General features: G+C 41.6%; 1 protein-coding gene across 2 annotated transcripts in view; it reads right to left on the bottom strand.

Annotated features, from left to right (window-relative positions):
* Window positions 1–1,589: 1,589 nt before the first annotated feature.
* The window catches only part of TVP23C (trans-golgi network vesicle protein 23 homolog C), a 32,083-nt gene continuing 19,532 nt past the window's right edge, over window positions 1,590–14,140 (bottom strand). For both annotated transcript variants that reach the window (XM_046676891.1, XM_046676890.1), the window contains exons 6-7: window positions 4,810–4,938; window positions 1,590–3,404 (exon numbers count right to left, since the gene is read on the bottom strand). In XM_046676891.1, coding sequence (XP_046532847.1) covers window positions 3,378–3,404; window positions 4,810–4,938 — 156 coding nt within the window. In that variant the 3' untranslated portion in view covers window positions 1,590–3,377. The remainder of the gene's footprint in view (window positions 3,405–4,809; window positions 4,939–14,140) is intronic.

Genomic DNA, 14,140 nt, shown 5'->3' with positions numbered 1-14,140 from the left:
TGTTTACAGTAGGTGTGCTGTCACCTTACTTTCCAAACATGGCTCCAACATTATCTCCCATCCCACATATTCTTCTTATAATGTAATCTTAATAGTCCTCTCATCAAGCAGTGGGGTCTATTAGCCTTCCCTTGAACTCGAAGGGACTTTGCTGACTGCTTCAACCAAGGGAGTACAGCAGAAGTGACATTATGTGAATTCCGAGACTAGTCATAAAAACACACTATTCTCGCTCTCTAGGGAAGCTTGCTCTTAGAACCCAGATGCCAGGTTGTAAAGAAGCCCAAATGAGCCTACACAGAGGTCACAAACGTAGGTGTTCCAACAACAACCTAGCTGAGGTCCCAGCTGACAGCCAACATCAACCTCCAAGACCTGTGGCTGAAGAAAGTCCCAGATGTTTCCTGCCCCCAGCCAGCATGTGAAGCCTGGCCTTCAAATCTTCTCAGCTGAGCCCCAGACAGCAGAAAAAAGCTGTCCCTACTGGGCTCCACCCAAATTCTTGTCCCACAGCATGTGTATGCAAAATAAAACGACTTTTTACACTGCTAAGTTTTGGGGTGAATTTTTATGCAGCAATAGCATCTGGAACAGCTGGACTCATTAGCACCTATAGTAGCTTAATTAGTACACAGAGGAAAGGGCAAATATGTATTTACTGAATTTTTACATCTCAAATACTATATTCATGGAAACAATTATGGGGGATGTTACTGTAATATAATGTACTATATTCATGAAGAATTCGGTTAAGCCTATGAGCAACAGAAAAGCCAAAACACTAACACTTAAACAAGACAGATGTTTGTTTCTCACTTAAAAATTCAGCAGGCAGGTCAGAGCTGCAATCCCATCAGAGGGAACTCAGACAAAGCTCTACCTCAGTTCTCTGCTGTTCACAAAACAAGGCTTCCACCCCATTGGCCTCGATGGCTGCTCAAGCTCCCTCTATTATGTCTACATTCAGCTAGCAGGAAGAAAAAGAGCCATGCACGCACAAAATCTGTCTTCATTGCCATGTCCCAGCCAATAGGTGGGAAGCACACAGAAGGGAAAAATGGATATTGGGGGATAAGTGGTAGATCCTGCCACATGCATATTCCAAAATTCCAAAATATGCCACATGCGTATTTGCTTAGGACTGCAGGTTCAAATAACAACATAGGTACCTCAAGAACTATACTAATGTGTCCCGTTAGACTCTCAACTCTAAAGATTTAGGTTAGATCTTTCAGATTAAATTAAAACATATCTTTATGCAGCATCCACCTTCCTCACCAGAAGAGTATAAGTAAAATGGCAAACCAGTACTTAATAAATTAATGACTTAATAAATTAATGATTCTTAAGAAAGGAAAGGATATTTAGAGACAAATATTCACTCTAAAAACGGTAATACCCCCTGATGGGTCTTCCTCCAATCTGTATTTCCTTGGGCAAGTCACTCAATAACCTGAAGCTTCATTTTGTCATCTGTAAATGGGCATCACACCTAACAGGTTTGTCATGAGGATCAAAAGAGATTACATGTGTCAAAGTGCTTGTAAACAGTAGAGTTTTATACAAATATAGCTATGCACCTCCAAAGCTATCACTCCAATAAAGACATTTATTCCATTAAACAAAACACCTTGTCAAAGTTTTTAACAATGTATAAATACATTCACAAAATAACGTGCTGATTAAAAGACTCCAATAAAGTTTACAGTATACAATAGCTCCCCCTTATCCAAGGTTTCACTTTCCACGGTTTCAGTTACCCCCAGTCAACCGTGGTCCAAAAATAGTAAATGGAAAATTCCAGAAATAAACAATTCACAAGTTTTAAATTGCACACCATTCTGAGTAGCGTAATGAAATCTTGCACCATTCTGCTGCTCCTCATCCGGGACATGAATCATCCCTCCGTCCAATGCATCCGCACTATATATACTATCCACCTGTTAGTCACTTAGTAGCCCTCTCGGTTATCAGATCGACTGTCACAGTATCACAGTGTTTGTGTTTGAGTAACTCTTATTTCACTTAATAATGGCCCCAAAGCACAAGAGTAGTGATGCTGGCAATTCGAATATGCCACAGAGAAGTTGTGAAGTGTTTCCTTTAAGTGAAAAGGTAAAAGTTTTCAACTTAAGGAAAGAAAAAAAACTCGTATGCTGAGGTTGCTAAGATCTACGGTAAGAACGAATCTTCTATCCACGAAATTATGAAGAAGGAAAAAGAAATTCATGTTAGTTTCGCTGTCACACCTCGAATATGTATGTATAGGGGAAAAAACATAGTATATACAGGGTTTGGTACTATCTGTGATTTCAGGCATCCACTGGGAGTCTTGGAACATATCCCCCACGGATACGGGGGGACTACCATACCTACAACAGAATTCACAGGTGCCTACACTAGTTTGTAGATTGTTACATATATTGCTTTAAGAAATACCATCAATACAAATACATGATTTACAATATCCCCATTATACCAAGAAAAAATAGATTCATAAAATAAAATGTCTTTTAGGCATTTATTATGCCAAGCATTTAAATGATTATTCTCACTATGACATTATAAGAATAATACTCTTAGTGGTAAAAGATAGATTTCATTAAGCCAAGGACCACTGAAGAGCCTCCGGGAAGTTCCAAAGCAAAATCTGGCTATGTTTTCCAAAAAATAAATAGAAGAGCAGCAATCTCTAGGTATCCCTTAAATATAAACTATAAAAATTCCATTTATATTAATTGGGCCTTAAGTACATGATATGTTACAAATAAAAATAAACAAAATCTTAGAAATTAGTTAATGCCACTGGCCCAAATTTGGCTTTTACCTGCCTGTGAACGCCTAGGATAAGAAGTTTCATCATGAAGTAAATATTATGTTGTAAAATTAACAATTATTTCTAACTTACATATAAGCCAAAGTGCTCACTCTTAACATGGAAGCAAAACTTTCTTCGAAAATAATCTACAGAAATCATACGTAAATACATAGAGTTTTGATGTAGACTAAGAACATCCTCCTATGTTCTATGGATCAAAATGCAAAGGTCTCCATTACACATGTACGTGAACACAAACACTTTCATGAATTTGGGATATATGGGTATTACATGACTATGTGCATACACATAAGTATACCATGAACTAAATTCTGACAATATTTCTACAACACCATACTTTCAAGCCCCAAAATGCTAGAATGAAAACAAAAATTTAATACGAAAACTACTTTTCCTTTTTTAAAGTAAATTTGTAAATGGAAAAACAAACCCAACACTCCTCTTTGCAACATGTACTGAGTTCTAAAAGGTTGAGAGTCAAGAATCTCTTCAGTTGTTTCCCAGTGTAACAGAACACACAAGCTTTCTCTAGTCCTCTTCAGGAAGTCTGATCATCTCTGGTGTTCTGCAAAAGAGAAAGAACTCCTTAATATTAAAAGCTACTTTACTTAACAGACTTCAAAGCATGAGGCCTAGGAAAACATTTTCTATTTGCAAGCAGAACCAGCTACTACATTACCTTATGGCCCAATTATGCTAAAAATGATGGACATGCTGGAGAAGTAAATCAATGGATCCACCAAGATGTCCAGCAAGGCAGTCATATTCTAGCAGAGCATCACCAGGTATTATGTAAGTCTACTAACCCTATCCATGTTATGTCAGGCTCCAGGTTCAAATTTACCTGTATTCAATGTCTCTTCTCACTTCAGAAACACTGAAAATGCTAAGGAAAAAAACTATTAAGCACACATTTGACAATTACCATAAGGTGGACCACAGCAAAGGCATACTGGGACCATGTAAAAATTCCTGAAGAGGAGAATGATGTCCCCACAAGAACATTCGTTTTCTCTACTTCTTATCTTTTATACAAGAGAAACTGTATAGTACAATGAAAATAACAATGAATTTCAAGAAAGGAGAGCTGGGTTAAGCCTTAGCTGTATACCACTTACTAGCCGTATATTCTTGAGAAATCACTTAATTCTGCAGGGCTTTAGTTATCTAAACATAATCCTTGGACCAGCAGCATCACCATCTCCTGGGAACTTGTCAGACATGAAAATTATGAGACCCTCCGTCCCAGACCAAGTGAATAAGGAACTCTGGGGGTGGGACCCAGGAACCTGCATTTTAGCCCTCTAGATGATTCCTATGCAGGTTCAAGTTTGAGAACCACCATCCCAAAAAACATTACTTGCCCAACTTACTGCACGAAACAAATGTGAGGTATCACTCATACAAAGACCTACTCAATTTTCCCAAGAGATTTACCCAATACTATTTACCTATGAATACTACTTAACCCACTGAAAACCCTGATTTAAATCTTCATATTGGGGAATTCTAGTAAACCCTGTATGTTCTAACAACAACAAAAAAATGTCATTACCATAAAAAAATCTTTAATGAGACAGTCTTATTATGTTTCTACTTGTTCCTACTGTAAACCCCAAAACCATACAATATACGTTCTTCAAAACTGTTCATTTAGAGCCACCAGAATGAATGGAAAGCAAGTGAACTTAGGGTAATTTTTTTTTTAAATAAGTTACCAGCAATGATAGTGCATCCTGCTGGTTTTAAAATAATTTCAGGACACACATTATTTAGGACATTGGAATATCCTAAAAGCCTTCAAAGAGTAATTAAAATATCTTTATCATCATCATCTCATACTTAAATAAGTGCCTTTAAAAACTTATTTTTTAAAGTATTTCATAAAAATTAAACTCCACAAGAATTAAAAATCATTGCATTAGTCACTGATCACATTAAAATTACCCCCACATCCAGAAAACACTTACTTGTCTTAAAAACTGTTTTCCAAGATAAGATGTAGCAATACTGGTTAAATTCTTTCTGCTGCCCACTTTGCACCTGATGTAGCCGTATAGGTTGGCACCTTGTAGCACCACACCCATGATAACCACTGCCTGGGAAAGGGAAAAATAACCAATGGTTATTGGCCTAAAATTAATTGACCTTTCTTCACACCATAACTGCGACAAGGCAGACTGCCATGGGAAAGAGAAGGAGAAGGAAGCTCTGCGCAGCAGGGGCTGTGCCAATGAGAGTGCTCAACTTGCCAGAACAGACCTATCCGATACATGCTATGCACAAGGCATGACATCACCCACCCAGCAAATATTTATTAAACACATATGCTATATACCAGGCACCACGCCAGCCCCTGGGGATGCAATGTGGGGACCATTCTCTAATATTTTCCAAAGGTCTATGACTCAAGATAGAAAAAAATTAAATGAGACTCAGAAGAGGCTCAAATGTTAACTATTCCTTTAAGAATTACAAAAAAGAATGGTCAAGAGATAAATCAAGTTCAATAAACAGAGCCTGGAGAGATGAATCTCTGCTTTATGCTAACTGGCTTCTGGGAAAGCAAACCAGTGCCTCAAGGCAGCACTCAACAGGTGTTTTCCCTCTGTGATGAGGGGGATGGAGGAGGACGGAGGGAGAGGGAGGGAAAGGAGGGGGCAAGAAGGAGGGTGGAGAGGTGTGGAGAAGGATGGAGGGGGATGGAGAGAGACGGGGCGAGCTGAGGGGGCAAGAAGCGGGGTGGAGAGGGATGGAACACTGGAAGGAAATGCACTTTGGCAGAGTCGTTTCTTCCTGTGGCCACATCAGGGATCCTTTAGGTGACCCTACTAAGATCACTAAGGACTGAGAATAATAAACTCAAGCCTACTTTTTAAATATTATGGAAGAAAAGTTAATTAGGACAACATGAGGAGATCCCATGGTTAAAATATTCTACAACAGGGGTTAGTAAAGTTTTTCTGTAAAGGGCCAGATAATTAATATTTTAGGCTTTGCAGGCCATTATGGTCTCTGTTGCAAATACTCAATTCTGCCATTCTAGCCCCAAAACAGCCACAAACAATATGCAAACGAATAGGCAAGGCTGTATTCCAATAAAAATTTACAAAAATGGGTGTTGGGCCAGATTTAGCCTGCAGGTCAGTTTGCTAACCCTTGTTTCAGAACAAACAACTCATCAACCCATATGCTATTAAAGGGATTACCTGGGAAATGTTTACATCTGTAAAAAGCTAAACAGAATATCTTTTTCCAATCCAGACTTACTGTCCTTAACCCTTAACAAGATGTACAGCTGACTTTAAGCGAGTAGAGGACTTAAACGTTTAATTAAGGAAAAGGTTCAAATTCCTAGTAAAAGAAGTGGAGTTGTACTTTCTGTTCTAAACTTATGTTTCACAGAAATAAACAGATTAGAATTATATAAGGTTGCTAGTTACCTAAATAAACATAACACTATATTTTTCTTTACATAAATCTCCAACTTTCCATGCTGCTCAAATTGGGGCCCTCCTAGTATGTATTCACCAACATGCCAGGGCCACCTGAATTCACAGACTGAGCATGGATCCTGCTGAGGCATGGAGGTTATTCAATGATGACAAATTTTAAAATGTATTTGTAAGTTAAAACAAGCAGACTTCTGGTTTTAAGATGGTATAGTGAAGCCAGAGATCAAGATCTCCCTCCTCTTAAGATATAAATAGCAAATGGTGGGTTTTTTTTTTAAAGACAAATAAGCTAGGACCAGTAAACATAAAAAAGGGCTGTGGTCAGAGAAAGAGCCAGCTTGGCCCCACTCTACACAGCTCCTAACTCTCCAAAGAAGCTCTAAGGGAAATTTCACTAATAGTCACCACCCCCAACAACTTAGAGGCAGCAGGCCAGAGGCGGAGGCTGGCCTCATGGCCAAGTAGTTACGTTTGCGCACTCCGCTTCAGCAGCCCCAGATTTCGCCAGTTCAGATCCTGGGCACGGACATGACACTGCTCATCAGGCCATTCTGAGGCAGTGTCCCACACAGCACAACCAGAAGGACCTACAACTAGAATATACAACTATGTACTGGGGGGCTTTGGAGAGAAGAAGGAAAAAAAAAGATTGCCAACAGATGTTAGCTCAGAGCCAATCTTTAAAAAAAAGAAAAAATTGCCAGCTGGCAAACATTTAAAAAAAAAAAAAGGCAGAGGATATAGACAGCACTAAGAAAAAAATGCAAAAACAGACTTGAGAGCAAAAGTCCCTCCCAACCAAACCAAGAGTGACCCAGCAGAGGCAGGAAAATCCCAGCAGCTTGCCAAGGTGATGCCTCCCTGGTGGGGAGGAGGAGGAGAGGAAGCACAGGACAATCATCAAGCCAATCACCTTAGGAGAACAGAGGGTGGCAAGATGCTCAAGGAGGGCTCAGGAGATGCCCCCAGCCCACCCTGTGTCTTTTTTTCAAGAAAGATTAGCCCTCAGCTAACATCTGACAATCCTCTTTTTTCTGAGGAAGACAGGCCCTGAGCTAACATCTGTGCCCATCTTCCTCCACTTTATATGTGGGACGCCTACCACAGCATGGCGTGTCACGCGGTGCCATGTCGCACCCGGGATCCGAACTGGCAAACCGCAGGCCGCTGAAGCAGGACGTGCACACTTAACCACTGCACCACCAGGCTGGCGCCACCCTGTGTCTTAACGTAAGAAGAGCCCAAACCACCTTTCACATAACATCCCTGCTCTGTTTTAGAGAAACGGAAACACTGCTAGAGAAAGACTGGGCTGACTCTCCCAGATGGATGGATACAAAGGCTCCAGGGCCTCCTCCTAAAAGCAGGAGGGTAGAATTAGAACAGAGCATACGCCCATCCAGGAAACAGGAACTCCAGGCAAAACCAGGCGCAAGCCAGGTGGCCACCAGCCAAGGTGACCAGAGGCAGGCTGCATTCTCCTCCTCACATCTGCGCCTTCAGGCCACCAAAGACATCATTCAAACTAGCTCACAACAGGGCCTAGATGTCTCAGACAACATGGGAAGGCAGTCCAGGAGAATCCACCCACACTAAACCAGCATAATGAGAAGGCCTGGACAGAGCTACCACCCGAAGCATGAGCAAAATGGAGAGGGAAAGGGTTTAGGAAAGCATCTATGCAAACTATAGTAAAAAACCAAAATAAGGAAAGAACATAATGCAAAAGATAGGTGAAAAATCTATTCTGAAAGAAATAGAGTTCACCAAAATAAAAGCATTCCTGGGAATACTTAACCCTACAGTAGAAGCTAAAGATAAGAACTCAAAGAACATGAAGGTAAGATAAGACAACAGAAGGAGATGAAAATGCAGTGGGCAGAGCTAAGGAAGTACAGAGAGAAGCCCTTGCAGGCCACCCAATCTAAAGTAAGCCACTGCTCTCTCCCTTGCATTCTCCACTCTATTCTCTTGTGTCATTATCTTTCTAACATCCCCTGCTATCTTATTTACTGCCTGTTTACACTCTGCTCCACTGGAATGTGAGCTCTATCAGAGAAGTTATCTTTTTACCTGGCCCCTAACCCTGTCCCCAGTGCCTAGAACAGCTCTGGCATATGGCAGACTCTTAAAAACATTTGCTAAGTGAGTAAGTAGAAAGGAAAAAGACGAGAGTTCAAAGCAATTAAAGGTGGTGGATGAGAAGAGATAAAAATGATCCATCACAGAAATAACTGGTACTTCAGACTTAGAGAAGCCCAAAAATAGAACATAAATCCATTTAAAGATTTAACAGAAGACAATTTTCCTGATTCAAAGCAAAACCTGTGCCTGCATATTAAAGGGACACAAAGTTGCCAGAAAAATCAATATAGAAAGATAAACAAAAAGACATTCTGGTTATGATATTTTAAAACTTCAAGAATAAAAAAAAATTATTTGTCCAGGAAAAAAAAATTATTCGCTCACTTATATACATGGAGATAAGGAGGCCTGGCCTCAGATTTCTCTACATATTCAATATAAGAAAATGACGAAGTAATATCTTCTAAATGCTGAGAGAAAGAAGTTGTGACCCAAAAATGTTAACCTAGCCAAGTCATCATTCAAGAATAATAAAGTCAAGGAGATTGAATCAGTAATCAAAAAACTGCCAACAATGTCCAGAACCAGACAGCTTCCCTGGTGAATTCTACCAAACATTCAAAGAAGATTTAATATCTATCCTTCTCAAACTCTTCCAAAAAACTGAAGAGGGGGGAATGATCTCAAACTCATTTTACGAGACCAGCAATACCCTGATACCAAAACCAGACAAGCAGACCATAAAAAAAAGCTACAAGCCAATATCCCTGGCAACCACAGATGCAAAATTCCTCAACAAAATATTAGCAAACCAAATTCAACAGTACGTTAAAAGGATCACACACAGGCCAGCCCCGTGGCCGCGGGGTTAAGTCCGCACTCCACTGCGGTGGCCCAGGGTTTTGCCGGTTCGCATCCTGGGCGCGGACAGGGCACCACTCATCAAGCCACGCTGAGGCGGCGTCCCACATGCCACAACTAGAAGGACCCACAACTAAGATATACGACTATGTACCATACAACTATGTATGTATGTTTTGGGGAGAAAAAGGAAAAAAATAAAAAAATAAAAAAATAAAAAAATCTTTAAAAAAAAAGTATCATACACTATGATCCAGTTGGACTTATTCTAGGGAGGCAGGGATGTTTCCACATCCACAAATCCATCCACATTATGCACCATGTAACAAAATGAAGGATAATCAGCATAGGAGCATCTCAACAGACGCAGAGAAAGCACTTGACAAAATTCAACATCCATTTATGATAAAAACTCTCACGAAGTAGGTACAGATGGAATGTACCTCAACATAGCAAAGGCCATATATGACAAGCCCACAGCTAACATCATATTCAATGGCAAAAAGCTAAAAGCTTTTCCTTTAAGATCAGGAACAACACGAGATGCCCACTCTGACCACTTTTATTCAACATAGTACTGGAAGTCCGAGCCAGAGCAACTAGGCAGGAAAAAGAAAGAAAAGGCATCCAAACTGGAAAGGAAGAAGTAAAACTGTCACTATTTGCAGACAACATGATTTTATTTATAGAAAACCCTAAAGATTCCACCAAAAAGCTGTTAGAACTAATAAACGAATTCAGTAAAGTTACAGGGTACAAAATCAATACACAAAAATCTGCTGTGCTTGTTACATACTATGAAAGAATTATCAGAAAGAGAAATTAAGAAAACAATCCCATTTACAATTGCATCAAAAAGAATAAAATACCTAGGAATAAATTTAACCAAGGAGGTGAAAGACCTGTACACTGAAACCTATAAGACAATGATGAAAGAAATTGAAGATGACACAAATAAATGGAAAAATATTCCATGATCATGGACTGGAAGAATATTGTACAAATGTCCCTATTATCCAAAGCAATCTACAAATTCAATCAACCCCTATCAAAATTCCAATGGCATTTTTCACAAAAATAGGACAAGCAATCCTAAAATTAGTATAGAACAAAAGATCCCTAATAGCCAAAGCAATCTTGAGAAAGAAGAACAAAGCTAGAGGCATCACACTCCCAGATTTCAAACTATATTACAAAGCTTTAGTAATCAAAACATTATAGTATGAGAGGGAAGATCCAAGATGGCGCCGTGAGTAGTCCTCTTTGTCTCTCGCCCTTCGAGTCTACAATTATTTGGACACTTATCGCTTGACAAAGGATATCCAGACAGCATCTCAGGACGTCTGAGACACCCACGCGACTATACATCGGAAGGCAGATGGACTTTCCTCCGGGAGGATGTGGAAATAGGTGAAAACTCTCCGACCCCGACGGGCAGCCTAGTACCCGCAAGCGGCTTTCTTCCAACGGATGCCCCCAGAGGATCCACACACATCTAGGGCAGGAGCGAGAACACAACAGAGGAGCGACGGTGGAAACAGGTGACCAGAACCCTACCTAAACCCCCCGCAATTACTCCTAAACGCAGAGGGAAACTTTGGAGTTGCACACCTGAGCCCGCGGGGAGAGTCTCTCCCCGCCATTGGCGGGGAGACCCAGCCTGGTGCTCGGGGCGCCCGGAGGGTCCCAGAGAGAGACACGGAGGGCACAGAGGTCTCCCAGCTGCCGTTGCCCGCCCCGTGGGACTAGGGATTGCCGGAGATCTCGGAGAGGACCGGGGCGGGGGGAACTTTCAAAGGCCGGTTCTGCGACCCGGAGGGGAAGCGCCGGAGCTCCGCCCGGGCAGCAGACAAAACTCTCTGTCTGCCATTAGCAGAGGGGCCACGCCCAGCATTCAGGGCTCCCAGCAGAGGCCCGGAGAGAAGCCCTGAGGGCGGGGTGACCCCCAGCTGCCGTTGCCCGCCCCGTGGGTCTAGGGATTGCCGGAGATCTCGGAGAGGACCGGGGCTGGGGGAACTTTCAAAGGCCGGTTCTGCGACCCGGAGGGGAAGCGCCGGAGCTCCGCCCGGGCAGCAGACAAAACTCTCTGTCTGCCCTTAGCAAAGGGGCCACGCTGAGCATTCACAGCTCCGGGAGAGGCCCGGAGAGAATCCCAGAGGGCGGGGCGACCCCCTAGCTGCCGTTGCCCGCCCCGTGAGGCTAGGGATTGCCGGAGATCTCGGAGAGGACTGGGGCTGGAGAGAGTTCCAGAGACCCAGCTTAGTAGCCTAGGGGGAAACCCTACAGGCTCACAGCAGCCTTAGGGAAAGCCTCTGCACAGCACCAGTAGAAGGCACCCAGCCGCCAGCCACAAGGCTGGAAGACCCCAGGGCAAAAGCATCATAGCTAGGTGTACTAACCACAGACTGTAGAAGATGCCAATAGCTCTCCTGCAACCCATAGAGGACAAGTGAGTTTTGGTGGGTGCCGACAGCAACGGAGCGACAAATATAAGTGATCCACCCCTGGCCGCTGGAAAAGCCCATAACACCGTTGCAGACCCCAAGGAGAGAGCACATCTAGGTGGGCTGCAACAGTAGGCACCTGCAGCCTGAAGCCCCCCTGTGACGGCCCCCACGGCAGAGGAGGGAATCCAAAGGGCCACTGTGGCTACGAAGAGGGGCCCAGGCCCAGTTAGCAACTACGGACAGGGTTCCTGGTTAGTGAAGTATAAACAGCTGCTCCCCCCACCGCAGCAGCTGAAACAAGTGAAAGGAGCAACTAAACTCTATCTCCATGCGGAGGCACAAATCAACAACATCAAGCAATATGAAAAAATACATTAAATCTCCAGAACAGAAAGAAAGTAACAAATACACAGAAAACAATCCCAAAGAAAATGAGATATATAACCTAAATGATGATGACTTCAAAACAGCCATCATTAAGATTCTCAATGAGTTAAGAGAGAATTCTGACCGACAACTCAACGAGTTCAGGAGCTATGTCACAAAAGAGTTTGATACGATAAAGAAGAACCAAACAGAAATATTGGAAATGAAGAACACAATAGAGGAGATTAAGAAAAATCTAGATGCTCTGAACAGTAGGGCCGATAATATGGAGGAAAGAATTAGCAATTTGGAAGATGGCAATATAGAATTGTTGCAGGCAGAGGAGGAGAGAGAAGCAAGACTTAAAAGAAATGAAGAAACTCTCCGAGAATTATCAGACACAATTAGGAGATGCAACGTAAGGATTATAGGTATACCAGAGGGAGAAGAGAAGGAGAAAGGGGCAGAAAACCTATTCAAAGAAATAATGGCTGAGAACTTCCCAAATCTGGTGAGGGAGATGGATCTTCAGGTGACAGAAGCCAATAGATCTCCAAACTTTATCAATGCAAGAAGACCAACTCCACGGCATATAGTAGTGAAGCTAGCAAAAGTCAACGACAAGGAGAAAATATTAAGGACAGCCAGGCAAAAGAAACTAACCTACAAAGGAACCCCCATCAGGCTATCAGCAGATTTCTCAGCAGAAACTTTACAGGCTAGAAGAGAGTGGAATGATATATTCAAAAATCTGAAGGACAAAAATCTACAGCCGAGAATTCTCTACCCAGCGAAAATATCCTTCAAATACGATGGAGAAATAAAAACTTTCCCAGATAAACAAAAATTAAGGGAGTTCATTGCCACAAAACCTCCTCTTCAGGAAATCCTCAGGAAAACCCTCATTCCTGAAAAATCCAAAAAAGGAAAGGGGCTACAAAACCAAGAGCAGAGGAGATAAGTAGAAGGACAACAACAGAGAGTAGCAGCTCTACATCAGAACAGATTAAACCATGGGACGAGAAACAAAGGAAACTGAAGAAAACCGGAAAACAAGACACAAAATGGGAGTGGTAGGCCCCCACGTCTCAATAATCACTCTAAATGTAAATGGATTGAACTCCCCAATCAAAAGACACAGAGTGGCAGGATGGATCAAAGAACAAGATCCAACAATATGCTGCCTCCAGGAAACACACCTCAGCCCCAAAGACAAACACAGACTCAGAGTGAAGGGATGGAGAACAATACTCCAAGCTAATAATGAACAAAAGAAAGCAGGTGTCGCTATACTAATATCAGACAAGGTAGACTTCAAAGCAAAACAGATAAAGAAAGATAAAGAGGGACAGTATATAATGATAAAAGGGACTCTCCACCAAGAAGACATAACACTTATAAATATATACGCACCCAACACAGGAGCACCAAAATTTGTAAAGCAACTCTTAATAGAACTAAAAGAAGACATCAACAACAATACAATAATAGTAGGGGACCTCAACACACCATTAACACCAATGGACAGAACATCCAGACAGAAAATCAACAAGGAAATAATAGAATTAAATGAAAAATTAGACCAGATGGACTTAATAGATATATATAGAACACTTCATCCAAAAACAGCAGGTTACACATTCTTCTCAAGTGCACATGGAACATTCTCAAGGATTGACCATATTTTGGGAACCAAAGCAAACATCAATAAATACAAGAAAGTTGAAATAATATCAAGCATCTTTTCTGATCATAACGCTATTAAACTAGAAATCAACTACAAGAAAAAAGCAGAGAAAGGTGCAAAAATGTGGAGACTAAACAACACGCTTCTCAACAAACAATAGATCATTGAAGAAATTAAAGAAGAAATCAAATATTATCTGGAGACAAATGAAAATGAGAACACGACATACCAAATCATTTGGGATGCAGCAAAAGCAGTCCTAAGAGGGAAATTCATTGCAATACAGGCTCACCTCACTAAACAAGAAAAAGCTCACGTAAGCAACCTCAAACGACACCTAACAGAACTAGAAAAAGAAGAACAAACAAAGCCCAGAGTCAGTAGAAGGAGGGAAATAATA

Source organism: Equus quagga, chromosome 11 (genome assembly GCF_021613505.1).
Source record: "Equus quagga isolate Etosha38 chromosome 11, UCLA_HA_Equagga_1.0, whole genome shotgun sequence".
NCBI lineage: Eukaryota > Metazoa > Chordata > Mammalia > Perissodactyla > Equidae > Equus > Equus quagga.
This window is presented reverse-complemented; position numbering and strand designations above follow the sequence as displayed.